We start from the raw sequence: 27065 nt of genomic DNA on the forward strand, positions 1-27065 counted from the left end.
ACTACAACTCCCAGCATCCCCCGCAGCTTCCGGTCGGCAAGATGGTGGCGCGCAGAAGGAAGCGTGCGGTGCGGGAATCTGATTCGGGGGTTCCAACCCTGCCCGGCTACTCAGGTGAGGGAATGCGGGGCGCGAGGCCGGGGAGCGGCCATACTTCTCCACGAAGAGCCCGGGGGCTCGGCAGTGGCTCAGGACCCCGAGGAGCCGTCACACGCTTGGACGTGAGCCCCAGAAGGTTCTGAAGCCCCGGGCCCCCTTAGCCCACGCGGCGCCTGTTCTCGTCTGGCTTTACTTGGCTCGGGACGGACCTAGTTTGGCCAACGCTTTCCTTGAGTGAATGCACCTCCGTCTACACTTTTCCAGGGCGAATTTGTGTCTGTCTGCATTCTCTCCCCTGAGATACACGCATCCACTTATCAGCCCCTCTTTGCAATTTCTGGTCCAGCCCGCTCAGCGCTCACCTCGCCTGTTATTATGTGTCCTCCTTCCTGGTTCCCCTGCCTTCTGTTTTTCACTCAGCTGCCAGAATAACTCAGATCTTGCCTCACACGCCCATCCCCGACGAACTCTCTTCAGTGATTAAAGTTAGCACGTAAAACAAAATCCAGACATCACATCACTTCTGTCCTGGCTCTAGCTAACCTATAGCTCTGTCTGTTTCTCCGAGACAACAGGCTCTTTACACCCACAGAGTTTTTGTACTTACTGTGTCTTTTTCCTCTGAGTTCCTCAGACAGCTCTGCTGTGTTACAGGGCTTCGTGTCATTCTGGTCGAAGCTTTAATGTTACTTCCTCAAAGAGGTCGTCCTGATAGATGCCTGTCTGAAGGCCTCTGTCACCCATTACCCTGCACTACTTCACTCTGTGTGTTTCCTTCCTGTTTGGAATTTTATTTATTTTTGGCTGTGCTGGGTCTTGGTTGGTGCTCGGGCTTTTCTCTAGTTGCCAGGAGTGGGGCTGCTCTCTGGTTGCAGTGTGCTTCTCATTGCAATGGTTTCTTTTGTGGAGCACTGGCTCTATCTAGGTAGGCATGCAGGCTTCAGCAGTTGCTGCTCCCGGGCTCTAGAGCACAGACTCAGTAGCTGTGGTTCACAGGCTTAGTTGCTCTGTGGCATGTGGGATCTTCCCGGATCCGGGATCCAACCTGTGTCTCCTGTATTGGCAGGTGTATTCTTTACCACTGAGCCTCCGGGGAAGCCCCTGGTGGAGGCTTTAATGTTAGTTCCTCAAAGAGGTGGTCCCAAAAGGCCTCTGCCACCCATCAGCCTGCTCTGCTTCACTCTGTGTGCTTCCTTCCTATTTGATACCAGCTTGTTACATGCTGACTTGTTCTGTCCTCCCACTTTACCACGTGAGCTTCCTGAGTGCAGGGCTTGCAGCTGGATCCTCTCCGTGCTCTCTGTGCCCGGAGAGGTGGTGTCTGGAAGTTTGCATCTCTTGTGACAGGATTAAAGTTAATGGGAATGCCAGCGATTATCCAAATCATCACACAGCAGGGGGCTTAGAGACCGAGAGAGATGTTAAGGCACAAAGCAGGTAGCTCTAACCTGGCATGCAAGGCTCTCCCGAGGAAGTGAGGACCTGAAGAATGGGTGGAAGGATGAGGGCTGATGTTTCAGAGCAGCATGGGTGAAGCCCTGGCTGATTGGAGGAACAGAGAGGAGGCATGTGGTGTGGAGAGGGGAAGATGGGGTGAAGAGAGGCTACACGGGGAACCGTGGTAAGGATTTGGGGTTTACCCCCAGAGCAGCAGAATTTGAACCTCTCTCCTTTCGCATCTCATTTACATTCTCTCTACTACCGACTGGAGCCCCTCCTGGGCAGATGGTGTTCGTCCAGCCGCGTAGCCTGCCCAAGCATCTTGCACAGGCCTTGCCTAGGAGAAGGGTTCAGTGAAGGATGGATGGGTGGATGGGCGGACTGACAGGCACACAGGACTAAAAAGGGACAGCCTGAACCTGACTCGTGTGTCGTCCCTCCCCGTCCCCATGTTCCTTCCAGCCATTCCGATCAAATTCTCTGAAAAGCAGCAATCCTCTCATTACCTCTATGTGAGAGAGCACAAAGTTCGAGAAGGTACCAAGTCTCCCTGGCCTCCGAAGCGGACCCTTTTTGTCCTCAACGTGCCCCCGTACTGCACAGAGGTAAACGGGTGTCTGGGAGGGAACCTGAGCCTGGGGCAGGGGCTCCTGCGGGCCCCTCACCTCCCCCCAGTCCTCAGTGATGAGAGGGAAGCAGCTAACTGAAGCCCTGGTGTCTGGAAGTCTGCATCTCTTGTGACAGGAAGTTGGCTTTTTAAAGGTGTCCTTTTTTAAATATAGTTCTTTAGGGAGCCCATAACTTTTTATATGTTACCCAGAATTGTTTGAGTTACGTGTTTTTTCCGCCGATTATAAAATTGATATGTGTCCATTGCAGATAGTATTATAGTACAGCCGAAGTGTTCTGTTGCCTAAAGCAGTTGCTGCATAACTATGTCTGCCAAGCATAATTCCACCCGAAGACAGAGACACTTGAGACTGAAAGTGTTAGTCGTTCAGTCGTGTCCTGCTCTTTGCAGCCCCATGGACAGTAGCCTGCCAGGCTCCTCTGTCCATGGAATTCTCCAGGCAAGAACACTGGAGTGGGTTGTCATGCCCTCCTCCAGGACAGACACTTGTTCTCACATTTTTTCTTGAGTATTGTGAAGGTTGTGCTAACTACTTGTGTGAAGTCTGACAACATAAACATTCTTTTTTTTTTTAATTGATACGCATCCATAGTAAAAAAAAATAAGAAAGTAGGAGAAGATAAAATTACCTCTGAGTCTACTATTCAGAGTTTTCCCAGGTGGCGCTAGTGTTTAAAAACCCATCTGCCAATGCAGGAGACAGAGGTTCAGTCCCTCCAGGAAGATCCCCTAGAAGAGGGCATGGCAACCCATTCTAGTATCCTAGCCTGGAGAATTCCATGGACAGAGGAGCCTGGTGGGCAACAGTCCATAGGGTTGCAAAAAGTTGAACATGACTAAAGTGACTTAGCACGCACGCACTACTATGCAGATATGTCTGTTATTTTTTTTCTTCATAAAAGTTACTAAATTTAGTATTTCTTTAATTTACAGAAGAGAAACTAAAGGAATGGCTGGATTTTTGATGATTTTTTTTTTTAGAAAAGAAATATTAATTTTTAAAAGATTCCTCTGCAGTTAAGGAGAAAAACAGTGAGAGGGGAGGATGTCGTTTTTAATGTGTCCTGAAGACTAGTGTATGAATAGAGAAGCCTAGCACTCACTACACTTCACAGATTGAGCAAATCTGTGTCATCAGTGCCCAGACTGAAAAACAGAGCATCACCCACACCCCAGAAATCCCGCTGCACCCCTTCCCCCTGCCAAGGATAACCACCAACCTGATTCCAATAGGGGAGATTTAATTCTTTCTAAATGGCTGATTCAGGTAGTAAAATTTCCCCACCTATTCTGAGAGACTTGGGTTCAATCCCTCGGTCAGGAAGATCCCCTGGAGGAGGGCATGGCAACCCACTCCAGTATTCTTGCCTGGAGAATCCCATGGACAGAGGAGCCTGGAGGGCTACAGAACATGGGGTCGCAAAGAGTCAGACACAACTGAAGTGACTTAGCACATATGCATTCTTGTAATAGTGGGAAAAAGAAAAGTTGAGAACCCACTTCTCCTTTGGAGATCCTTCAGAGACATTGACAGGGGAAGAGAGATCTTTCAGCCAGATGGCCTTTCAAAGGGAGCAGTCCCTTTCCGGAACAGACAGAGCATACCCTGGGCACATGCTTCCAGCAGGGTCAGGTCATAAAGCCAAAAAATTATACTTGAATTCCGTCTCCCCTCTGTATCCTCCTTCTGGAGTCCCTTTTTACCCACAGCTTTGAACACAAAGTCAAAAAAGGTGGCCCCCTTGGGCCGTGGGGGGCTGGGGTTGTGACCTCGGTGTTGAGGAGCTGGGTGGCGTGCCCAGGCTCTCTGTGCGCGCCCTGCAGGCTGGACTCCGGGCCTCTGGTGTGGCCGGCGGCTCACCCTGCGCTTCTCTCCGCCCTGGCAGGAGTGCCTGTTGCGCCTCCTCTCCCCGTGCGGGCCCGTCCAGTCAGTGGAGTTACAGGAGAAGCCGGAGCTTGCTGAGAGCCCAAAGGAGCCCCCGTCGAAGTTCTTTCACCCCAAACCAGTTCCTGTAAGCCTGCAGGACCGGGCCGCGCCAGTGAGGGTGTGGGCGGGGCCGAGCGGTGTCCCCGGTGTGTGAGGGGAACGTGCATCGGGGGTGGCCGCAGCAATTAAGGTGTTCCCTGTGGTCAGGCCCGTCCTGACCTGTGTGGTCTAGGAGTCCTGTCAGCTGAGCGGCCTCCACCCGGATTTGCCACGTCCGAGAGCCTCCCTGTCCGGCTCTTTCCATCATCCTGGGAGTGGGGAAGCTCAGAGACATCTCTGCTCCCCGCCCGAGGGGCCTCCCCGAGCACCCCTGCCGCTGGCTTCCCCCCGCGGAAGTCGATTCTTCCTTAGGCTCGGTGGCCCTGGTCTCCGTTCTCTGCGTCCGGTGCCCACACCTCCTCCTGTTGAGGGGACTTTGCGGGCGCCCCCCCGCCCCATGTGTCCATCCACTCCTGGCCCCGGGAGAGCACGCCCTCCCCTGAGTCCCTCCCACAAGTGAAACAGGGGCCCCCAGGGTCCACTGCTCCCCGGTGAAGACGTGGGATCAGGTCACTCTTAGCAGAAGTTGCGTAGCTAGGAGTGTGGGCACCCCACGCCTGGGTTAGAACAGCCCTTCTCCTCCTGGTTCCGCGACAGTCAGGCTGAGGGCGGGTGGGGGGCCCTGGGGTGAGTCCCCCTGGGGAAGGCTCCGGCTGCTGACCTCTCACCTCCTCCAGGGTTTCCAGGTGGCCTACGTGCTGTTCCAGAAGCCAGGCAGCGTGTCAGCCGCCTTGGCCCTGAAGGGCCCCCTGCTGGTCTCCACTGAGAGTCACCCTGTGAGGAGCGGCGTCCTCAGTCAGTACCGTGGGCCCCGGGCCGGGAGGGCAGCTTTGGGGGCCGCGTCTGCCCGTGTCACCTGGCCCTCAGGGTGGGCAGGGGTGAGGGCCCCCGCTCGCCGCCCCCGGACTCATCCTCAGGCGCGAACCCGGGCCCACGCATCAGCATCCCAGCGGCCTGGGCGGGGAGATCCCGGCCGGCTGCCAGGTCCTGGGGGGGCCCTAAGGGGCGGGCCTAGGAATCCCCGTCTCCCTCGCCCCTTTCTCCCTCAGAGTGGATCCGAGATTACACGGACTCGGTGCCGGACCCCGAGGCCCTGAGGGTCGAGGTGGACGCCTTCATGGAGACATACGACCGGAAGATAGCGGAGGTGGGGCTTCTGCACGGGCGGCGGCTGGCTGGGCCTCCCTGCTGGTAACATCCAGCCGGAAACGGTCCTCTCGTGGGAAATGGTCTCTGGCGGGCCGGGCGGTCAGGGCTGGAGGGGAGCAGCGTGAGGGCACGCGGTGCTGGGCGCGGAGGGAGCAGCCGAGGTGGCAGCGTGGTGCCAGGCGTGGGAGGGAGAGCGGAGAGGAGGTGGCGAGGGGCTCCTGGGGCCACAGGGTGGGTCCCAGGCGCCCGCCCGTCACGGGCCCTGTTCCCTGCAGGAGGAGGCCAAGGCCAAGGAGGAGGAAGGCGTCCCCGACGAGGAGGGCTGGGTGAAGGTGACCCGCCGGGGCCGCCGACCGGTGCTCCCGAGGACGGAGGCGGCCAGCCTGCGGGTGCTGGAGCGGGAGAGGCGGAAGCGCGCCCGCAAGGAGCTGCTCAACTTCTACGCCTGGCAGCACCGCGAGACCAAGATGGAGCGTAAGGCGCCCCAGGGCCCTGTCCTTCACCCCACTGCCTGCGTGCCTGGGCCGTGGTCTTGTGGCCGCTCTGCCAGCCCCGGCTGCGCGGAGCTTCCTGGTCTGTTAGGCTGGGAGAGGGGTCCTAGGGGTCTCCCAGCACCCCCAAAGCCTTCTTCCTTCACCTCGGGGTGTGTGTTGGAGGTGGAGGGGATAACAGAGGTTGTGTTTTTTTTTATTTGGTTTTGTTGGGTCTTAAATGTAGTGAGCAGGCTCTTAACCGTGATGGGTGGGTCTCTCTCTAGTTGAGGTGCCTGGGCTCGGGTAGTTGTGGCATGAGGGCTTAGTGGCCCTGCTACGTGTGGGATCTGAGTCCCCAGCATTGCAAGGCAGATTCTTAATCCTTGGGCCACCAGGGAAGCCCCATTGACCTGGTAAAGTTTCTGTCTGAAACCTCAGGCATGCCATCTTCTCCACTTCAGCCTGCATCCTCTGACTGGGTTGCGGCCCAGTTCCATTTCCTGGCAGCATCTGCACCGTTGCCCAGCACAGAGGCAATGGGGGAGGCTGTGCTGAGCGCCCACCAGGGGAGTGGGGGCTGAGGGGAGGAGCTGCTGTCCTCTCCAGTGTGGGCTGCGGGGCATAGCTCCCGCCCAGCCTGCCGTCTCACCCCGGTCCTGTTTCCCTTCCTGACCTCTCGCCCCAGATATTGCGCAGCTGCGCAAGAAGTTCGAGGAGGACAAGCAGAGAATTGAGCTGATGCGGGCCCAGCGCAAGTTCCGACCCTACTGAGCCTCTCCCGTCCCCACGGGCCCCGAGGAGCAGGGTGGTGACCAGGAGGCAGTGTGGCCAGTGAGGACCCGGGGTCCTGGAACACCTGTCTCAACGGCTGTGCCCAGGCCGAGGGGCCGCTGTGTGAAACCCCAGAGACCTGAGCCCACGGGGTGGGTGAAGGACAGAGTCACCCGTCGGTTCCCGTGTGCTTCAGCTGTCCTAGGGCCCGGAGCGAGGACTTGGCCTCTGGAAGCCCCTGGCCCAGAGCTGGCTCCTTCCCTTTCCTGGGTCCTGTCCCTGCCTGGCTCCGGACTCTCCTCTCAGGGCTGACTGTCCCCTGTGTTCGCCCCTTCCTCCTGATGGAGAAGCCCCTGTGGGCAGTGAGACGGCCTCACAAGCAGAATACAAGAACGTTTTATTTTTCATGCAGCTGGGTGGCAAGAAAGCACTACAAAAGCCAGCTGGGCCTATCTCAGGCCTCACACATGCCCTCTGCGCAGTCACAAAACAGACACCATCCCTCCCCCCGGGAGTCACAGATGTTACAGTCAGAATCTTGGACCCCTCCGCGGCCCCACCCCCAGCTCTGCCATAGCACTCGCTTCTGGCCGTGCTGGTCTTCGGGACCAGGGGCCCTGTCCCCAGCACGCTGGCCTGGGCTCGGGAGCTGGGAGCCCGGTGCTGAAGCAGGCGGCTGTAGCTCCAGGCCCAGGGCTACAGGGAGGCTGGGGTCCCCTCCTTGTTCTGTAAAAAGGAGCTGATGACACGAGCCACCTGCTGGGGTTGGTTCATGTGGATGTAGTGATTGCCTGGGACTTCAAAGTACTGGAACCTCTGGGGAGGGAAGGGGACATGGGATGAGGTGACCCAGTGGAAGGCCGCCTCCCAGCAGTACCGTGTGTCCACAGCTCTGCAGGCCCTAGTCAGTCAGGGGAGGGGACAGTCAGGCCTGGCTCGGAGCCAGTGGGAAGTGCCTTCCTGGGAGGGAAGTGCCCAGCCCTTGGGTTCTAGGCCATTCTGAGCTGAGGTTGTAGAGCTCGGCTAGGGAGGGGGCCGCAGTCCAGGGGCTGCTCCTGGGTCTGGTCATCAGATAATATTCACTTGAAGAAGGAACAAGCAGCCTTTCCAACTGGCCCAGAAGAAAGGCCCACAGGGCAGGAAGAAAGACATTGAACATTGCCCGGCTAGCCACACAGGGGCTTCGCCTTTGTGATGACGCCCGGCCATCTGTTCAGGCCCTAGGGTCAGCTGTCTACTGGATGATGCTCCTGAAACGCCAGGTGCTCCCAGGAGCCCAGGCAAACATCAAAGTCATAGCACACGTCCCAGCCCTCCAGCTTGGAGTCTGGCACCCACTGGTGGGACTGGTCATCTGTTCCCATTTGAGACCCTAGGAAATTGTAGAACCACTCAGTTGGGCATGGCCCAGGAATACAGGAGGACAATAAAACCAGGGGATTCTGCCAATGAAAAGCCTGCTTTCTGTGCTGATTTATATGTGATTCCAGGGACCATAGTAGCAACATGAGGCCTGGTTGCTCCTGGGGTTACCTGTTAGACCTGGGGCCAGAGCAGGGGTCCCAGTGCAAGAAAAGAGATGGACAGGTGGAGCCCAGGGCAGCCTGGCAGCCCCTGCCGACCCCAGCTGCCCTGAGCCCTGGGCACCCACCTCTTTCAGGACAGACTTAAGTGAGCTGACCACGAACATTACGGTCTCCTTGTCGGCATCGTCCTCTCTTCTCAAGGCATAATATCCTTCGGTTGCTCTGGAAGATGAGAAGGAAGGTTCACCTGGGACCGCTCCCTGCATGTTCTGTCTCTGCCCTGGGCTCTGAGATTGGCCCAAGCCCGAGCATTCCTCTAACCTTCCCACCGCCGCCGGGCCCTTCGAGCCCAGGTTTAGTTCAGGGCTGAGTCATTTAGTCCCCACTGGCCCTCGCAGCTCAGCGAGACCTGCACAAGGTTAATCTCAGGATCTTCCCAGGGTTAGCCACTGAATGGTGGAGCCAGGATCTGAACGGGCTTCTGAGTGCATGCTTTCTCTTTTTTTTAACAGCTTTATTAATTCCACCCATTTAAAATGTACAGTTCCATGGATTTTGGTACATTCAGAGGTGAGCAACCATCCCTACAGTCGATTTTAGATCCTATTTATCACCTCAACTGAGCCACAGGGGGTCCTGCAATGCAGGAGGTCCAGTTCCTGGGTGGGGAAGATCCCCTGGAGGAGGAAATGGCAGCCCACTCCAGTATTCTTGCCTGGGAGATCCCATGGACAGAGGAGCCTGGAGGGCTACAGTCCACGGGGTCACAGAGTTGGACGCGACTGAGCACATGATGGATGTGGACTTGCAAGTGAATGGAATCACACAGTACGGAGGCTCTCCTGACTGGCGGCTTCCAACAAGTCTAATGTTTTCAAGGTTCCTGCCTGTTGTAGTGTCAGTGCGTCATTCCATCTCGTTGCGGCATCAGTCCATCATGTGGTTGGAGCCTATTTGCTTGGCGGTGAGCTGAGGGACATCGGAGTTGCCTCCCACGCTCGGTTCATTCTGTTCTGAAGGACACCGCTGTGAGCCACCAGCACTGGCTGTGGTGTGGGCAGATGCTGGGTCACATGGTGATTTCAAGGCTTGAAAAACTGCCAGACCTTCCCAAAGTGGCTGCACTGTTCTACAGTCGCACAGCAGCCTGGCAGGGTTCTAGTTTCTAGCTCCTCCAGGCCCTCAGCGTAAAGTCTAGATGTCCCAGAGGGTGCGCAGCGTCCCTCCCTGGGGTTGGGATTTGCCCCCCATGAGTCCCTGCCTTCTGAACCCCTGTGCTCGGCAGACGAGTCCCCGGAAGTCACAGTTCCTGCCAGGTCCCAGGTCCAGGCTGAATGCAGTGGAGCAGGGGTGGCACCTGAGCCCCCGCAAAGGATGTTCAACGGGCTGTGGGTCCCGAAGGTGGCGGATGGCCTCTGACTGAGGATGGCGGAGAGGGGACAGCAGATGGAGGCACAGGGCCGGCCTGGGGGTGCTCGGGGCCCGGTGTGGCTGGAGGGTTTGGGAGGATGGGGCCAGGCGGTACTGACTGCTGGTCCCTCTGCCACACCTGAATGTGCCCCGCCCCCCAGACACAGATACCTGTGGAAAGGTGTGGTGCTGTCCCTGTCCACCCCCAGTGCCCTCCCCCGTGCCCCTCCCCTCGCCTGCCTTCCACGCACCAGCGACGGGGGGGGGGGGGGCGCTGCCCAGGAAAGATGGCAGAGTGGTCTCATACCAGGAGACCTGGGCATTCCTGAAACTTGGGTCTCTCTGGGGAGCTTGGTTCCAACTTACTTGACGAGCAGGACGCGGGCCTGCAGATTTTTGATGTAGTGCATAAACAGCTCCCTGCTGACGAAATCGAGGCAGTGCTCTGCCTGCAGAGACAAAAAACCCCAGTGAATTCTCGCCACGAGGCCCCAGGCGCTGCTGTGAGTGGAAACCCAGCTCTCTTGGGAGCAGTAGACACCCACCTCGGGCACCCAACCAGGACCAAGCCCACTGCCTAGCCACATCACCACCTCAAGAGAGGCTTCGCCTCCCTCAGACTGGAGACTTTAGTCCCCGTAATCGTTCTCCCTCCTCCTGGGCTCATGGCTGCCCAGGCAGACGACATGTCCAGGCCCCCCTCTGCCAAGTGAGGCCATGCAACTACATGCAGAGAAGTGACCCGGGTGCTTCGGGCCAAGGTTTTAGGACGGAGGCGTGACACGGGAACCATACGTGGCTGCTGAGGGCTTGGCATGGGGCTTGTCCAGCCTGAGACATGCTGTCTCACTGGATTTTAAAGACTTAGTGTGAAAAAATAATGTCAAATATCTCGACTATTTTTTTATGTTGATTCCATGATGAAGTGACAACACCTTGGATACACTGAGTTAGAAGGTATTATGAAAGTTGACTTCACCTGTTTCTTTTCACTCTTTTTGTATGGCCACAAGACGGTGAGACTTTAACATGAGCTCACATCATACTTCTATTGGACTGCGCTGCTCTGGGCCGAGAGCCCTCTGAGGGAGGGCACTCAGGATTTCCTGTGTCCACAGCTCTCGGCACACGGGTGACAGGCACGGGGTTCAGTGAGTGTGTGCCGAGTGGGTTAATTCAAGAGCGCCCCCACATGGACTGACTGTTAATGTCCAGTTCCCCTACAGCATCTAGAGGAAGCTGCACGCACACACAGCCAAGAAAACTCATCTTTGTTCTGCTCTGACCCCTCCCAGCTATCTCCTTCTCCTCAGAGAAACAGAGGTCCCCGGCAACCACAAGGCCTGCTGGGTGAAGATTTACTGAGGATCCAGACATGCCACATGTTATCCCCTCCCCAGAGGATCCGAAAGGCAAAGCAACTGTGTCTCAGTCAGCAGCTGACCGGCTTCCCAGGTGGCTCAACGGTGAAGAATCCATCTGCCAAGGCAGGAGAGGTGGGTTCCATCCCTGGGTTGGAAAGATCCCCTGGGGAAGGAAATGGCAACCCACTCCAGTATCCATGCCTGGAAAATCCCATGGACGGAGGAGCCTAGCGGGCTATAGATAATCCATGGGGTCACAAAAGAGTTGGACACGACTTAGCGACTAAACAACAACCGGTGAGACAGGAGATGGCGCCAGACTCAGCTCAGCATGGACTGCCCCCCACCCCTAGTCTCTTATTTCAGTCGGTTCAGTCACTCAGTCATGTCTGACACTTTATGACCCCAGGGACTGCAGCACGCCAGACTTCTCTGTCCATCACCAACTCCCGGAGTTTACTCAAACTCATGTCCATTGAGTCAGTGATGCCATCCAACCATCTCATCCTCTGACATCCCCTTCTCCTCCTGCCTTCAATCTTTTCCAGCATCAGGGTCTTTTCCAGTGAGTCAGTTCTTTGCATCAGGTGGCCAAAATATTGGAGCTTCAGCTTCAGCATCAGTCCTTCCAATGAATATTCAGGACTGATCTCCTTTAGGATGGACTGGTTGGATCTCCTTGCAGTCCAAGGGACTCTCAAGAGTCTTCTCCAACACCACAACTCAAAAGCATCAATTCTTTGGTGCTCAGTCTCTCAGCCTTGCTTTAATTTTGCTTCTCCCACCAGGACTGGGACCCTGTGGCTTGATGGCCCAGGCAGGCCCTCAACAGAATTACAGGCAGGTCTCTGAGGCAGAGGTTGACGGATATCACCTCCATGCACGTCTCCAGATGTGAAAACAGAACACAGATCTGGGTTTGTGGAGCGCTTTCCTCAAAGGCAACCATATGAAGGCTCCAAAAAGCCTTTGAGGACAGCTGCTGGCCGCATCTTATCTCCTCCGTCTTTTTTCCTTTTCCTCTCCATCCCTCTCTGACCGTCTTTTCCCAGTCTGCTTTCATTCCCTGATCTCTACTTTTCTTCTGTAAGTCAAGTGTGGGTTTCCCAGGTGGCTCTGCAGTAAAGAACCCACCTGCCAATGCAGGAGATTCAATGGGTTTGATCCCTGGGATGGGAAGATCACCCGGAGAAAGAAATTGCAGCCCACTCCAGTATTCTTGCCTGAAAAATCCCATGGACAGAGGAGCCTGATGGGCTATAGTCCATGGGGCTGCAAAAGAGTCAGACGACTTAGCATCTCAACAACAACAATAAATTCAAGTATAACTTATAATGAAGTGCACAGATCTGAGTGTTACCTCATCATGGCCTCTGACACACGGATACATGTGTCACGTAAGGATGTAACCATGACCCAGATGGAGGTTGGAACTGCTCAGCAACCAGCTGGCTCCTTCTGGGGGTCTTCTCCAAGGACACCACCTGCTCTGACCTCTAGCTCCCTAGATCAATTTTGCCGCTGTTCGAACTTCATATAGGAGGAGTCATAGTGTTCTTTTTGAGTTCGGGCTTCTTTTGGTCTGTATGTGTGTTTTTCACATTCCTGTATGAATGTGTGGCAGTTTATGCATTCTGTTGTTGATAGACATTTGGGTGATCTCCACTTTGGGGCTATTATGAATCAAGCTGCCATGTCTTCTGGAGCACACACACACAGTGCTGCCGGCTGTATATCTAGGATTGAGATTGCTGGGCAGAGAATTTGCATATATTTTCCTTCGGTAGTTACTGCCAGTTTTCCAAAATGGCTGCATCAACTTACACTTCCTCCCGCAGTGTGGGACAGTTCTGGATTCTCCACATCCCCACCGAGACTTGGTATTTACTGTCACGACTTAGGTTTTAGCTGCTCTGGAGCGGGTGTGGAGGTCTCTCGCTGGGGCTTTGATTTGCGTTGCCCTAATAACTGATGGCGTCCAGCACCGTTCATGTGCTCACCGGCCATCTGGATGGCCTCTTTCAGAAAGGGCCTGTTCAGATCTTTCGCCAGTTTTTAAAAATGAGGTTGTCAGCCTCTAATCTTATCGATTTGGAGAAGTTCCTTACATATTCCAGACATGAGTCCCTCAGCAAACCTGTGTATTTATTTACTTATTTGGCTCTGTCATGTCTTAATTGTGGCACATGGGCTCTAGTTCCCTGACCAGGGATCGAACCTGGGCCCTCTGCATTGGGGGCGCAGAGTCTTAGCCACTGGACCACAAGGGAAGTCCCCTTTTTCATTAATATTCTGTTTTTTAAAAAAATATTTATTCGTATTTATTTATTTGACTGCACTGGGTCTTAGTTGCAGCATGTGGGATCTGGTTCCCTCACCAGGTATCGAACCCAGGGCCCCTGCATTGAGAGAACAAAGTCTTAGCCACCGGGGAAGTCCCTCTTTTTTTTTTTTTTTACTATTCTATTTTGATGAATAAAAATTCTAAATTTTAATAAAGCTGTATCTATCAACATTTTCATTGATTCATGGTGTGTGTGTGTGTATTAGTCTACTTAAAACATATTTGTCTACCTCAAGGTCATGAAACCATTCCCTAATTTTTCTTCTAGAACATTACTGTTTCACCCTTCATATTTGATCTACGATCCACAATGAATTAATTTTTTGTATATTGTGTGAGGCAGGGACCTGGGGTCATACTTTTCCATCTAGAAAACCCACTGCCCGCCCCCCAGTGAACTGAGGTGGTGCCTTTATTATAAGCTGGGAGAGCCTCATTCATAACTTTCATAATTAAATTCCCAAAGTATTCTACAAATTCATCCCAATATAATTTTTAACAGAAGTCAATGATTCTAAACTTCATTCAAAAGTGAGAATATGCAAGAAAAAGCAAGAACATGTGTGAAAGAACAAGGAGAGTGGACTAGTTCTGGTATCAAAACGTGTTAGAAAGAAACAGGAATCAGAACGTGTGACTTGATGCGGACAAAGAGATTGATGGGACATAAAAAGCAGGGACAGGCCCATCCTAGAATTTGTCTCTTTGGTGATTTAGTTTCTGCCCCAAGGGGAGTCTTCCCATCTGTGGGTGGCCCTCTCCCTTGGGCCCTGTGATGACCACACGGCTCCCCCTGCAGAACAGCTGTGGGCATAGTCCCCGAGGCTGGAAGGGCATTTCCAAACACCCTCAAAAACAAACTGACTTCCCTGTGGTCCAGCGGTTATGAATCCGCCTCGCAATGCGGGTGATGCAGGTTCGACCCTGGGTGGGGGAACTAAGACTCTAAGCAGAGCAACTCAGCCCACGCACCCCAACGGCTGAGCCCACAAGACACAGTGAGGACTCCTTGTGCTGCAACTAAGAACTGACGCAGCCAAATAAATAAACAAGTAAATAAATAGTCTAAAAAATAATAAACTGGCAAGAGTAGTACTACTGCAGAAACTGAAAAAAAAAACCCCAAACTGCTCTGGGAAGCGGACAGCTGGGACAGCAGCCTGACTCAGCCCCAGGGGGGCCAGCCAGGAGACTCCCTGGAGGAAGACTTCTCCATCAGGGCCTCCAGGATCCTTCTGATTAGGATCGAGCCGTGAGCTCCGCCTCCCCCGCCAAGGATGGGCACCCAGAAGACAAGCCACAGAGAGTGAGCCCTGTGGGGGGGACGGCCCTGGATAACTGGCGGTGGACCCACTGGTGTTCCTCTGGGGAAAAAATGAAAATGGATCCCTACCCCTCCACGGGCTTCCCTAGTGTCTCAGCAGTAAAGAACCCACCTGCCAATGCAGGAGACCTGGGTTCGATCCCTGGGTTGGGAAGATCCTCTGGAAGAGGAAAGAGCAACCCACTCCAGTATTCTTGCCTGGGAAATCCCATGGACAGAGGAGCCCGGTGGGCTACAGTCCATGAGATCACGAAGAGTTGGACTCAACTGAGCAACTGAACAAACAAACAACCCCTCTTTGCTTGAGAACAAATTCCAGCTGGATCAAAAACAAAACTCGAACATTCCCATCCCCTTAGCTGATGCCCTGGTTCAGGCCTCGTGTCCACGCCTGGGCCTGGGTGACAGCTCTCAGCAGGCTCCATGGGGCCAGAATGTCCCTCCTCTAATGCTAGCGTCTCACAGTGGAGAGCATTTAACCCTCTTACACGGTCGCAGAAAGAGCCTCATCTGTGAGCGCCGGAAAGCGACTGCACGGTGCCTGGTCACTCAGCACGTGACCTTAGCTAGTCTTCACAGCTACCCCAGGAAGGCATGCACAGGGGCTGGCACCTCCTGGCGGCTCACCAACTGGCTGCATGAATGAATAAATGGACGAATGCATTTTCTTTCTGCACACAAGACAGCTGAGGCTCAGAGAGGGTAAGTGCCTTGCCCAAGGTCACAGAGCCTCTCTGTGGCAGAGACGACTGAGTTTCTAGAGTACTCCTGTCACACACCAGGCTGCCTCCAGGCTGCCTGCCAGTTTCTGAGGTCTTTAGTTGGCTTGTTTTTTGGCCACACCCTGCAGTTTCCAGGGGCTGAAGGAGGAGGACGGGGGAGGTGGTGTTTAGCGGGTACGGAGGTTTCACTGGGGATGATGAACAATTTTGGGGTGGTGACAACTGCACAACATCGTGAATGCATTTAATGCCACAAATGGTTTGAAAATGGTTATTTATCATGCTATACATATATATCTCTTACTACCATAAAAAAGGAAAGAGGTTGACAGGCACTGTGAAAGGTCGAGAAGACAGCAGCACTCACCCAAGTGATCCTCCGATCTCTGTTCAGCCACACACCTGGAAGGAAGCAGAGAGACGTGGACTCAGCACCGCCAGTTGCAAGTGGAGGGGGGTGGAGACACAGCTCAGTTCTCCAGGGACCCTGGGTCCTTGCAGCCAGGGCTCATCGCTTCAGTCTGGGCCCGCAGGGACCACCCTGACCATCCTCTCGGGCTTCCTCAGAGCAGAGCTTGCCCATAGCTACCCTGCCATGGACTGGAGTGGCCCAGGCAGGTGCCTCCGGGCCATCCTAGAGGGGGCACAGAGTGACGGTGGTGGTGGGAACAACTACCCACCTGGCATCACAATCTCATCTCTGGGAGCCCTGAAATGTTCACTGGGATCTTTATGTTCCAGGAAGTACCAAAAAGCTAAGAAGAACATCATCACTTGTTGGAGAGAAATTGAGCCAAAAAAGAAAGGTTGTGTGTCGGGGGAGGCCTGGGTGGTCCCAGCTCCACCTGGGTTCTCTGCCATGGTCCATACGGGGGCCACCTATCCCGTGCGGCTCAGACAGCAAAGAATCTGTCTGCAGTGCGGAAGGCCCGGGTTCGATCCCTGGGTGGGGAAGAGTCCCCAGAGAAGGAAATGGCAACCCACTCCAGTATTCTTGCCTGGAGAATCCCATGGATGGAGGAGCCTGATGGGCTACAGTCCACAGGGTCGCAGAGTCTGACACGACTGAGCAACTAAGCACAGCACAGCACAGCGACATATGACCCAGCAATTCCCGCCTGGGCAGTGTCCCCTCAAGAAAGGGCTGCAGGAGTTAGGATGGCAGCCGCCATCAGCTCATGTAGCCGAACACTGCCAGCTATTCCGTCACCAGTGCCCATGTCCCCAGGGTGAGTCACAGCCACCTCATGCTGGCCTAGGAGACTCTCCAAGACCAGTAGGAATTAAATCAACAGCTGGAAAGAAAGAAGTGGAAGAACCCGAAAAGAGAAAGACAATTGCTGAAGAAAAGCACGAGGGATGCATTCGGAAAAAGAGCCCATTTCTTACGTGGGGTTCTTATCCAGGACCAGCCTTTTATAACCCAGTTCCATGGAAACCAATTCCTGTGCCTCCTCCTAAAGAAGTGAAGGATCTCTCAGGAAAGAAGGCTAAGAGGCCGTGATGAGCCGGCCACACGGGTCATCCTCTCTGGTAGGGCATAAAGCTAGAAGCAATCTTTGCCTTGGAACTCTGTGCAGAATACAAAGATAATAGATGAGGGAAATGACATGGTTTCACCTGGAACTATTTAATTTTAAAATCAGAATTTTTTTTTTTTTTTTTTACTGCTCAGTTACTAGTAGGGCAACATTTTGATGGATCATTGATAAGTTCAAGTTTTTGCATTTGTATACTGAGTCTTTAGAGTTAATTGAGGACTCTAAAAATGAAAACATTTTCATTTGTATAAATGCTTCAAGGTTCATCTTGGCATGTTGTTCGGCAAGATAAGTGACTGAATATCTAACAAGCTTATATTAAAACTACCCTCTAATACCAATAAAACCAACAGTTTTCCCTGCATTCTTTCATACTTTAAAAAAAAAAAAGAAAGAGCTGCAGGGTGTCAGGGAGGGTACAGAATCTCAGAGCCTGGAGGCAGCCTGATCTGAGTAGTGTAGGGCCTGAGTAGGGGAGAGAATGCGTGACATGGGTCACCCCACAGACGTGCTGCCTGAGAGAAGCAAGGCTGTTCCCTCCTTCGCACGCGCCTTTGCACAAACACCACGCTCCCAGCCAGGCCTCCGGGACCTTCCTCCACACCTGACCTCCCTGCACAGATGACTTCTTTCTCTCCATTCTCCCCAGAAATTTCTAATGCCTTCTGTCATCTACCCTCTGTGCTTCTTTCCTCTACTAGGTCACAGCTTCCACGAGGACATGGAGATTTGGTCTCTTTTTTGTCCACAGCTGATTTTTTAAAAGTCTTTTTGCCTGCGCTGGGTCTTCGTTGCTGCACTTGACTTTCTCTGGTTGCGGGGGCTGCTCCCGCTGTGGTGTGGGCTTCTCACTGCCGTGGCTTCTCTTGATGAGGAGCACGGGCTCACGGGCTCAGCTGCCCCTCGCCAAGTGGAGTCTACCAGGATCAGGGATGGAACCCATGTCTCCTGATGGGCAGGCGGATTCTTAACCACTGGCCCACCAAGGCAGTCCCATAGCTAATTGTTGGTAGGGGTTCTTAGGCATTCGTGACTCAAAATACTTAGAAGGAGCATGTAATTGGAAGACTCTCTGGTCACTGCGCTACTAGATCACTGCTGTCTGATGCAACCACGGCCAAGGCCTCTGGGCCGCCTTCGTCTCTGGCCACGACCTTCCTGCCCAGATGACTGGCTCCGCTGCGTGTGCAGGACTAGAGCTGACCCCTGGGTCTCCTGGCCTCGAGGCTCACTGCTCTCCTCCCTCCTCCAAGCCTGAGCTTCTGCTGCTCAGAGGATGTGAAAAGACTTAAAAGGGGGGGTTTATCTTGGGGGTGGGGTGACCCCCAAGGTACTGAGGACCCCACAGTGCTGTTTTCTCTGCCCTGAGGCCCTGCCCCGCCCTGAGGCCGTCCTCCGTCTCTTCCAAGCCTCGCCTCCAGCTGACACCCACCCCGCCTGGACACTCCCGCACCTGTCTGCTTTTCTGCTTGCCTCTCCTGTGACAGTGACCTTTGTGAGGGCAGGAACGGTGTTTCTCAGACTGGTGGGCCACAGCAGATGTCACTTAAATAAGAAGTCCAAGCACCAGGTCCAAAAGCAAGTGGCCCTGGTGCTCCTGGTCATGAAAGAGACTGGTGCGTGGTGTTTTCTCAGTTAGATTCCAATCCCACAGTCACCACGTGCCAGCAGCCATGAGCAGGGCTTTGGGCCAATTCACCTCATTTAATTCCCTCAACAACCACACAAAGGCAGACGCCAGCATCTGTTTTACTGGGAAGGAACCAGGGAGGGTTGAGGTTGAGGTCGGCCTGGCGGCTGGGACCCCTCAGGCTGGCCCAGCCCCTGACTTGTGAGGGACGCCTCCTCCAAGGGTTTAGAAATCCCCGGAAAGTTGCATGAAATGTACATTTTATAAGAAAATAGTTTTGAAGGCAGGGGATGTTATGAGAACCCTAGACTCCCCTCTTTCTTGCAACAGCCGATAGTTCGAGACTGTGCCATGGTGATATAATACAACATATTTTTGAGTCCTGCTCTTTGGCTCCTGGCCAGAGCTCCTAAAAACTGTCCCTTCCTAAAGCGGTGGAAATGCTAGGGGCATCTTTTGTCCTAACAGTTGGTCTCTGACACAGAACTCCTAAATTCCTTGGGATTTCCTGGGCAGTAGGAATGTCTTTTGTTCAAATGGGGTGATCCTGGGTGGTTCTTGGATGGCTTTAGGATGGGGGCTGGTCACCAGGAAGATCGAGCCATGATTAGGAGCTTGGAACTTTCAGCTCCACCCTGGTCCTTTGGGGAAAAGAGAGGGACTAGAGGCTGAATTGGGAGAAGGAAACGGCAACCTACTCCAGTATTCTTGTCTAGAGAATTCCACGGACAGAAGAGCCTGGTGGGCTGCTGTCCCTGGGGTCACACAGAGTTGGACACGACTGAAGCGACTTAGCATGCCTGCATGCATTGGAGAAGGAAATGGCAACCTACTCCAGTGTTCTTGCTGGGAGAATCCCAGGGACAGGGGAGCCTGGTGGGCTGCCATCTATGGGGTCGCACAGAGTCGGACACGACTGAAGCAACTTAGCAGCAGCAGCAGCATGCCTATGGGGTAAAGCCCATAGAAATCTCTGCATTTGGAGAGCTTGCGGGAGGTGTTGGGAAGGTGGCACACCACTCCCTTTCTCTGCTGGGACCTGCCAAGCTCATGGACTCAAACACCCACAGGAGCTGGGCAGAGCGGGCGCTGCACCCACCGGCACATGGAGGGGTCTCCGTCCACCTGCTGTTGTCTATGGGGAAGGTGTTGCCAGCTCTTTGCGTTTTTCAAAAGAAAACCTCCCTGATGGTCCAGCGGCTAACACTCTGTGCTTCCAACCCCGGGGGGCCCAGGTTTGATCCTCGGTTGGGAAACTACATCCCACACTCCACAGCTAAGAGTTCACAGGCCACAACCGAGACCTGGCACAGCCAAACAAACGAACAAAAAGAAAGTGGAACTCTCCATTTTCACACAGTCTTTCTATTCTAAATACAAGCCATCTATTCAAAATTCCCCTCGGGTCAAATTTTTGTGTTTCAAGTGCACAAGTCAAAACAAATCAGGCTTGCAGCCCCAGGGCAGCCCAGCTCGTGACCGAGTCAGAGCTGCAGCGGCCGGGTGCTGACATGGGACTGTCCGTGGTCACGAAAACCACCCGGATCAGGACTCTCCCCACCTCACGCCAACAACTGAGCTTGTTTCTAGACAGCCTGGGCCAGGGCTGTGACAGGAACACGGATAAGAGGCAGATAAAATCGGAGCTGACCTCCCTCCTCGCCCTGCTTGCTGCCTCCTGCTTTTCCCAGAAGCCCAATCAAGCTCCTGCCTCAAGCCTTTCCTGGAGGTTTCCCTGCATCCCTGAAGGGTTCAGAGGTCACCTTCTCCATGAGGTAAACCCAGGCCCTTCTATTGAAGAGAGCAAAGGACAAGCTCGGCCCCAACTCTGGCCTCCCTTACTCGAGGTTTTTTAATTTTTTTCTAGAGCGCTCTCATCTCAGACTCTGGGAAGACTTGGGGAGAAAGACGGCGCCACACATGGGCCAAGGAACGCCTGAGGCCACCAGAAGCCAGAAGAGAGGCTCGGATGGCCTGTCACAGCCCTGCCAACACTCTGATCTTGACTTCTGGCCTCACACTGTGAGAATAAATGTCTGCTGTGTAGGCTGCCCCGTGTGTGCGGCTTTGTATTGGCAGCCCTAGGAAAGAAACACACATCCTGGGGGGTTGGGTTGGATGATGGGGGTGTGGCCTGCTCCAGAATGCAGTGGGGGGCTGTCAGGGGGTCGGGACTCAGGAGGAGCCTGGAACATCAGTTCCCCGGGGTCACCCTGTCTGATTGGGTCTGGGAGGCTGCTTGGTCTGCTTTGGGGTTAACCCCGGGCCTCAAAGGGCCCCAGTAGCACAGAGGGGCTTGTCCCGACACAGCCATCCAGCCGCCTGCCCACTGCCCAGGACGCCTCTCTCCTCTGCTCTCCCCCCGTGACACCTGGCTCAGCGTCCGCTCACCGTCTCACATGACCCCGGGCTGCCCTAATCGGCTTCCCCAGCCTCTGTCAGGCACCCGCCAGGCACCCTGTCTTATTCCAGATTAGCCCACTTCTGCCTCGGGGCCCCTCCAGTCTGCCATTAGGGGAGCCGGAGCCCATAGGCCTCTGCACTCCACCTCCCTTCTCCATTATGGATTTGCAGGGAGGGGCAGATATGGCGACTAAGACAAGAACAGGTTGCCAAACCACTCAGGGATATTCCCCTTGACCTAATGGTGGGTTGGCAACTTCTGAGAAAAACTACAGCACAGCAGGCACTTCCCTGGTGGTCTGGTGGTTAAGGCACCGCACTTCCACTGCAGGGGGCCCAGGTTCTATTCCTGGTTGGCGAGCTAAGACCCCACATACCTCACCAAGTGGCCAAAAAGAAAAAAAAAATTACAGCGCAGCAGACCTTTGGCTTCTCTTGAGCAGCTAGAAATTCTGGCCACCCAAGTCCCCACATGATGACCACTGGGGGCTGCCCTGCTGTCTCCATTCAAGGTCCCTATCACTTCCCAAGGCCCCACCTCCAGCAGCTGGGGTAATTCCACAACTCCTTGAGCCCCCCCCCCCAACCCCGGCCCCGCCCCACCCGAGGACACTTGGACTTTGGACTCTAGCCTCATTTAGTTCTTCATAAACTGAAGTCACCTGGGAAGGTCTAGGAGTCTGACAGCAGGAAGAGCTTGCCCACGCTCTCTGAGCTCCTCAGGGAGTCATTGCCAGCGAGGGCACTTGTGGATGGGGCCCCCTGGGGTTGTGCCAGCCAGGTGTCGTCTCTGGCTCACCACCCTCGGGGCTGGGCACAGAGCAGACTCTGGGTGAAGGTTTCCTGATTGAATATATTGGGAAATAACACGCAGAAAACACAGGCCTGATGCTGCCCTGAAACCAAGGTGCCACCAACTCAACTTCTCCATTCTGAAAAACATCTTCAAAGTCCCCTGCCCCGTGGGGGTCCTCTAAGCCTTGCCTCGGACACTGGGCGCCCAGCACACAGGGTTGGCAGACCAGGGCAGCGTTGTGCCTCGACAATGAGCCCCCAAACCCCTGACCAAGTTTCCCACAGGATGTGACTTTCTGGAATGTGCAGCAGCCGTCTGACCTAGCATAAGCTGCTTGGCCCATCTGAGCCTCCATTTCTCCTGCTTTAAATGGGACGAGCATAGGGCAGTGGGCATGGCAACCCACTCCAATATTCTTGCCTGGAGACAGAGGAGCCTGGTGGGCTACAGTCCACGGGGTCACAGAGTCAGACACGACTGAAGCAACTTAGCACGCATAAGTCAGTAGGAGCATTAAAGGAGGTACTTTTGCAAAGTGCTTAGGATCACGCCTGGTCCAGAGCAAGCAGCAGTAAAGCTTAGCCACTGCCATTCCTCAGAAAGGACAGTGCCCATAAGCAAAGGCCTTGGACAGCGAGCCCCTTACCCGTGGCCACCTGTGTGGTTCCTCTCTGCAGGAGATGCTTCCCGCACTCCTCACCTGCGTGGCTGTTCTTTTTCAGTAACCTGGGGAAGAGGGGACACTGGGTGCCTGGGGCGGGGGCGGGGGCCCAGGTGAAAGGAGAGGAAGGTGCGGGAAGGCCACCCGCCAAGGACACGCGCCTGCACCAGTGGGGATGTTTGCCTCAGTGCTGTGAGTGTGCGTGTGTCTGTGTGTGGGGGGGTACTGGGCGTGGCAGAGAGCTTGTGGAGGGGTGGGGCAAAGGGCACAGCTACAGGGTGGGGTGAATGAGGGCAGACAAAGTCCCAGCCGGGGTGGCTAAGGAGCACCAGTGAGCACACAGAGAAACAGGCGTGCTGCAGATTTGGGACTAGGAGATGGAGCTTCCTCCAGGCCCCAGAGACTTCCCCCCTCGGTGGTCCATAACTTCCCCAGATCTCTGACTCCCACCGGTCCCACCTGCCACTCACCTCTGCAGCATCTCTTCCGGGCTGACCACCTGCTCGGGCTTCCTGGAGGCCTCCACCTGCAGCACGTGCTCTATGGCCCTCCGCTTGTAGGTCAGCAAGTTGTCCATCTCCTAAAGGCCCATGGGTTCTGCTGGGCGGGCGGGGACCCAGTTCCTCGCCCAGCCGCACCCTCCACTCAGCGGCACACCCTCTTAGCCCGAGAATACTCTGAACCCGAGAGAGGCAGGGCTCAGGATCAGCCCCTGCCAGTTAGCCCTGTGACCTGAAGCAAGTTGTCCACCTCGGTCACAGCCACCCAGCCCAGCCTGCAGACCGGGAAAGCTGGAGGGGTCAGGCTGAAGACGGAGGGGAAGGGAGAGCTCTGTTAACTGCCAAGTGCTTTGCAAAGGTGCACTATTAGGGTCCAACTGAACGGCAAGTTCATCTGTTCTAATTGACACTCTCACACTACATGGTGGAGAGGAACTTGCGGAGGGGGTACAACCTAACTCCAGTGCACCCATTTCCAGCCCAGCTCACTCTCAGCACAGCCTGGCCTCGTCCAAGGCCTACTGCCTGGAGCAGCAATGGGAAGTGACACCTCCATCCACCCCGGCAGGAGCAAAGAGTCACCAGAAACTCCCAAGGAAGCCCCCTGGGGCACGGTGTTTGTCAGCTCAGTGGGTGAAACAAACAAGGACTCCAGAGTGGTGGTTACCACAATCTCGGAGATCCTACTGTAACCCACGAGCTCTCCACTCACGCAATGCACTTATTGAGTGCTTACTGTGTGCCAGTACTGGGTGTGTGGTGGTAAAGAGACAGCTGTGGTTCCTGCCCTTACAGAATCTGTGGACATCTTATGGACAAGAAAACTGAAACTGATAAAGGAGCTGTGTGAGGCTAAGCCCTCGGGAACAGGAAGACTCCCGTCAGAGCTGGAGGGTGCCTCCACATCATCTAGTCCAGGGGACCCCAATATTCCTGGTACCAGGGACCAGTTTCGTGGAAGACAATTTTTCCTTGGACCAGGGTGGGGGAGGGAGATGGTGTCAGAATGAGTCAAACGCTTTACACTTACTGTGTACTTTATGTCTATTATTATTACAGCAGCTCCGCCTCAGATCATCTGGCATTAGGTCCCAGAGGCTTCAGACCCCTGCCCTAGTCCAACCTCCTCATTGTACAGGTGAGGAAACTGAGGCCCAGAGAGGCAAACTGACCTGCCCGGAGTCACACAGCAGGGAAAATGGCAGAGCCAGGACTCAGATATAGAGACAGCCCTGGTGGTCGTCACTGGTGGTGCTGGTGAGAGGGGTCAACACTTTGCCCACCAGTCCCTACTCAGGCCTCCTGTGTGCAGTTGTGTGGTGCGTGTACACTGTGAGGGCACTTGAGTGCAGGTGGGCCTGCCCAACTGTGCACCCCTAGGGCCTCCTCAGCCCACTGCTCCTCCCCTCTCCCATCCCTGCCTGGCCTTCTGCAGACTCCAGGCCACAAGCAGGGCCTCCAAGGATGACACAGGCCCTTGACCCTGTTCACTGCCCAGTCCGAGGGAATATGTAGCACAATCCTGCCCTCAGGGGCGGCGGGGGTGGGGAACCCTGAGCCCTCTTGTCCAGCGTCTGCCACCTCCTCCTGCTTCCCTGGTATCTGCCAAGGCGGGCAGGGCTGAGGACACTATCTGGGACCCGGGTACCCCAGTGACACCATGTGCACAAGCCCCGTCCTTACGTTTGTGTCCAGGACAAATGGTAAGGACTCCAGCAAGATGAGTTTATCCACCATCTCGGGGAAGATACAGGAAAACTATGATGCGACACCGAAGAAAGGAAGCATGAAGAGGAGAGGAAGGAGAAGGACTCAGACTGTCCCCTGGGGACACTGGCGTTCGGGTGGGGACAGGGTACTGACCACTAGGCCACCAGGAATCTCTTATCCTTTCAGGGCACCTTTCTCTCCCCTCCTCCCCACAGTCCACACCCAGCATTGACCCCGGTGATGGCTGGATTCTCCAGGGTTCTCTGTGACAGAGGGGATGGGCAGTGGAAACACTTAACTCCATCAGGAATGTCCTCACAATAGTGATCATCATGGGTCCTTCCAAAGGAAGCTGGCACAAGCCACTAATGCACTGCCTGCTCCTACTCTTTACCCCTTCCTGCTCCTACTCTCCCCATCCCACCGGGAGGAGGGGCCAGAGGTGGTCACTGCAAAGCCATCTACTCACCATTCCACCCACAGCACCACCTGGGGGGACAAAAGAGTATTTGGCGGATATTCCCCAGCTCTCCAAGTCCTACCAAGACTCCTTCCCAGAGGTGGACCTACCACCAGCCAGGCCCCCCAGCTCCTGTCTCCCACCAGCAGGCGGGGCTCTGCATTCACCATCAAACTTGAGGCTCCCTCTCTGGGGCCACGCGGCCCCTACATCGGACCTGACTCTGTTTCCCTTCTCAAATCAGGAGACAACGGCCATCCATGGGGCCACCTGTCCCTTAGGGGGTTGCCTGAGGCCACTGGGCATGGTGCCCACGGGTCAGTGTCTAACGAACTCCTTTATATCTCCTTGCAGTTCCCAGGGGTGCAGGGAACCTGTGTACTAGTCCTCTCCCTCTCAGCCCCACAGCTTGAGACCAGCGCACTCACCAAAACTGTGGCCCAGGAGGGAAAACCGGTTCCATTTCAGGGCTGAAAAGACATGGAGCCAGGTCGGGGTGGGCCCAGTCTCCCCACCTGCCCTCGGCCCCGCAGTCCCTGTGCCCTGGGATGCTCCACTCAGGAAACACCCTGAAAGGGCCCCCAGGGGCACTGAGGGGTTGGAACTCATGGGAAGAAGCGAGCTTTCTCCAGCTTGCACAAAGTCACCCATGAGTTGCTGGCAGAATTAGGGCCAGACCCCAAGGCACTCTCAGGCCAGCGTTGCTTCCTGGCCATCACACCCCATTCACAGAGCACCTCTCCAATTCCCTACACCACCCCACCCCCGACCCCCACAGACAAACACACAGGCTGTGTCTCTTGCTCACCTGCCGCGACTCTCCGGACCTCACTCACAAAGTTTTGATAGTGATACGGGAAACCTGGGCTGTAGTGGGATGAGAGTCCATGACCCCCAAAGTCCATGGCAACATAATTAAAGTCTGAGACAGAGGGAGAGGGTGGGAGGGGGCATCCAGGTCAGCCATCTCCCCCACTCCTGATTCTCCTACAGACCCGCTGCCTTACCCCATGGCTTCCCTTCAGCCCCCAGGCCCACCTTTTGGGAGAAGAGGGATGAGTCTGTCAAAGGAGTTGGCATTGTCCAGCCACCCGTGAAGGCAGAGAACAGGGGCGGCTTGATGGGAGCCCCAGGCTTTGGCTGCAATGTGGCCCCAGGGAACAGCGAGCTTCAGCTCTGAGATGAGACCTGAAATAAAGAGCCTGATGTGAGTGTGTGGCTACCTGGAGGACGGAGAGGTAAGCTGGGTCCACTGGGTGAGGAAAAACCTTGGGAGGGCTTCACAGTAGAATTTTGTAGAATAAGTTGGGGGTGGGGGTTAGCTAGGCCTGGGCTCTGTAACTTACGGCTGTGCGACCTGGAGTAAGTTACTAAAACCTCTTGACCCAGTTTTCTTTACTGTAAAACTGGAGTAAACAGAGTAATAAGCAATGGCCAAGGTTTTCTAAGCCTTCGCGGAGGGCGCGATGGGGTGGCCCATCTCCCCACATCTTCACAGTAAGTTGGAACACTCTCGCCCTCCCTTCCCAAACCCAGAAGCTGAGGCACAGGAAGTGCAGTCCATGCCCTAGGTCACACAGGGGCAATCAGGTGGAGCTTGGATTCAGCGCGGGCGGCGCGACCCCAGGCCCCTTGCCCTGACCCCCGGGGCACCGGCCCGCTCAGGTCCGGCTGCCTCCTATAGGGCTGACCTTTGCACCCGCAGGCGCTCCTGGCCAGGCCTGAGACACGCGTGCCCCAGAGCCCCCGCGAATTTGCTTCTCTAACTTGGGGCTCCCGGAATCCTGAGAGACCACGTGCGACCCATTCTCGGGGCCCCACCCTCGCGCCGGTGGGACGGGGCCTGCTCTGCAGGCTGCAGACAAGGACGTGCTACCGCCGGGAGGGCGGCATGCCCACCCCGCTTCCGCGGTCCCAAGCAGGTGGGTGGCCTCGCCCATCCCACTCCGGTCTAGGGAGCCCGGGACTGCGGAGCCTCACCCATCGTTCGCGTCCCTAGGTCGCACGGAGGCCGTCACTCCAGCTAAGTCTCCCCGCGTGCGACAGACACCTGCGTTCTGGCTCCGGCTCCTAGGGAGCCGGCCC

At 55.2% G+C, this 27065-nt stretch overlaps 2 protein-coding genes across 3 annotated transcripts; one reads left to right on the plus strand and one right to left on the minus strand.

Annotated features, from left to right (window-relative positions):
- RRP7A (ribosomal RNA processing 7 homolog A) lies at positions 1-8058 on the plus strand. Its single transcript, XM_005901963.3, has 7 exons — positions 1-114; positions 2002-2144; positions 4057-4182; positions 4874-4991; positions 5246-5343; positions 5621-5819; positions 6504-8058. The coding sequence occupies exons 1-7, from the start codon at positions 42-44 to the stop codon at positions 6587-6589; spliced, it is 843 nt and encodes a 280-aa protein (XP_005902025.1). The 5' UTR covers positions 1-41; the 3' UTR covers positions 6590-8058.
- SERHL2 (serine hydrolase like 2) lies at positions 7270-27065 on the minus strand. Of its 2 annotated transcripts, XM_070371487.1 has the most exons (12): positions 26961-27065; positions 26019-26168; positions 25789-25902; positions 25409-25450; positions 24990-25009; positions 24494-24568; positions 22781-22890; positions 22296-22375; positions 15647-15681; positions 9892-9974; positions 8241-8337; positions 7270-7405 (listed from the first exon to the last, which is right to left on the minus strand). In XM_070371487.1, the coding sequence occupies exons 1-12, from the start codon at positions 26962-26964 to the stop codon at positions 7286-7288; spliced, it is 930 nt and encodes a 309-aa protein (XP_070227588.1). In that variant the 5' UTR covers positions 26965-27065; the 3' UTR covers positions 7270-7285. The 2 variants fall into 2 exon arrangements, with proteins under 2 accessions (XP_070227588.1, XP_014335681.1); XM_014480195.2 differs by lacking the exon at positions 24494-24568.

Source organism: Bos mutus, chromosome 5, assembly GCF_027580195.1.
Source record: "Bos mutus isolate GX-2022 chromosome 5, NWIPB_WYAK_1.1, whole genome shotgun sequence".
Classification (NCBI taxonomy): Eukaryota; Metazoa; Chordata; class Mammalia; order Artiodactyla; family Bovidae; genus Bos; species Bos mutus.

What these genes read in the sequence shown, in the direction of transcription:
- SERHL2 (XM_070371487.1), bottom strand. An exon ending in CATCCCTCTTCTCCCAAAAG is followed by an intron (nt 25,903 to 26,018) that starts GTGGGCCTGGGG and finishes CCTCTGTCTCAG; the next exon opens with ACTTTAATTATGTTGCCATG. An exon ending in CATTTGTCCTGGACACAAAC is followed by an intron (nt 22,891 to 24,493) that starts GTAAGGACGGGG and finishes ATGGGCCTTTAG; the next exon opens with GAGATGGACAACTTGCTGAC.
- RRP7A (XM_005901963.3), top strand. Translation starts at nt 42, where the DNA reads ATGGTGGCGCGCAGAAGGAAGCGTGCGGTGCGGGAATCTGATTCGGGG. An exon ending in AACCCTGCCCGGCTACTCAG is followed by an intron (nt 115 to 2,001) that starts GTGAGGGAATGC and finishes TGTTCCTTCCAG; the next exon opens with CCATTCCGATCAAATTCTCT. An exon ending in TGCCCCCGTACTGCACAGAG is followed by an intron (nt 2,145 to 4,056) that starts GTAAACGGGTGT and finishes CCGCCCTGGCAG; the next exon opens with GAGTGCCTGTTGCGCCTCCT.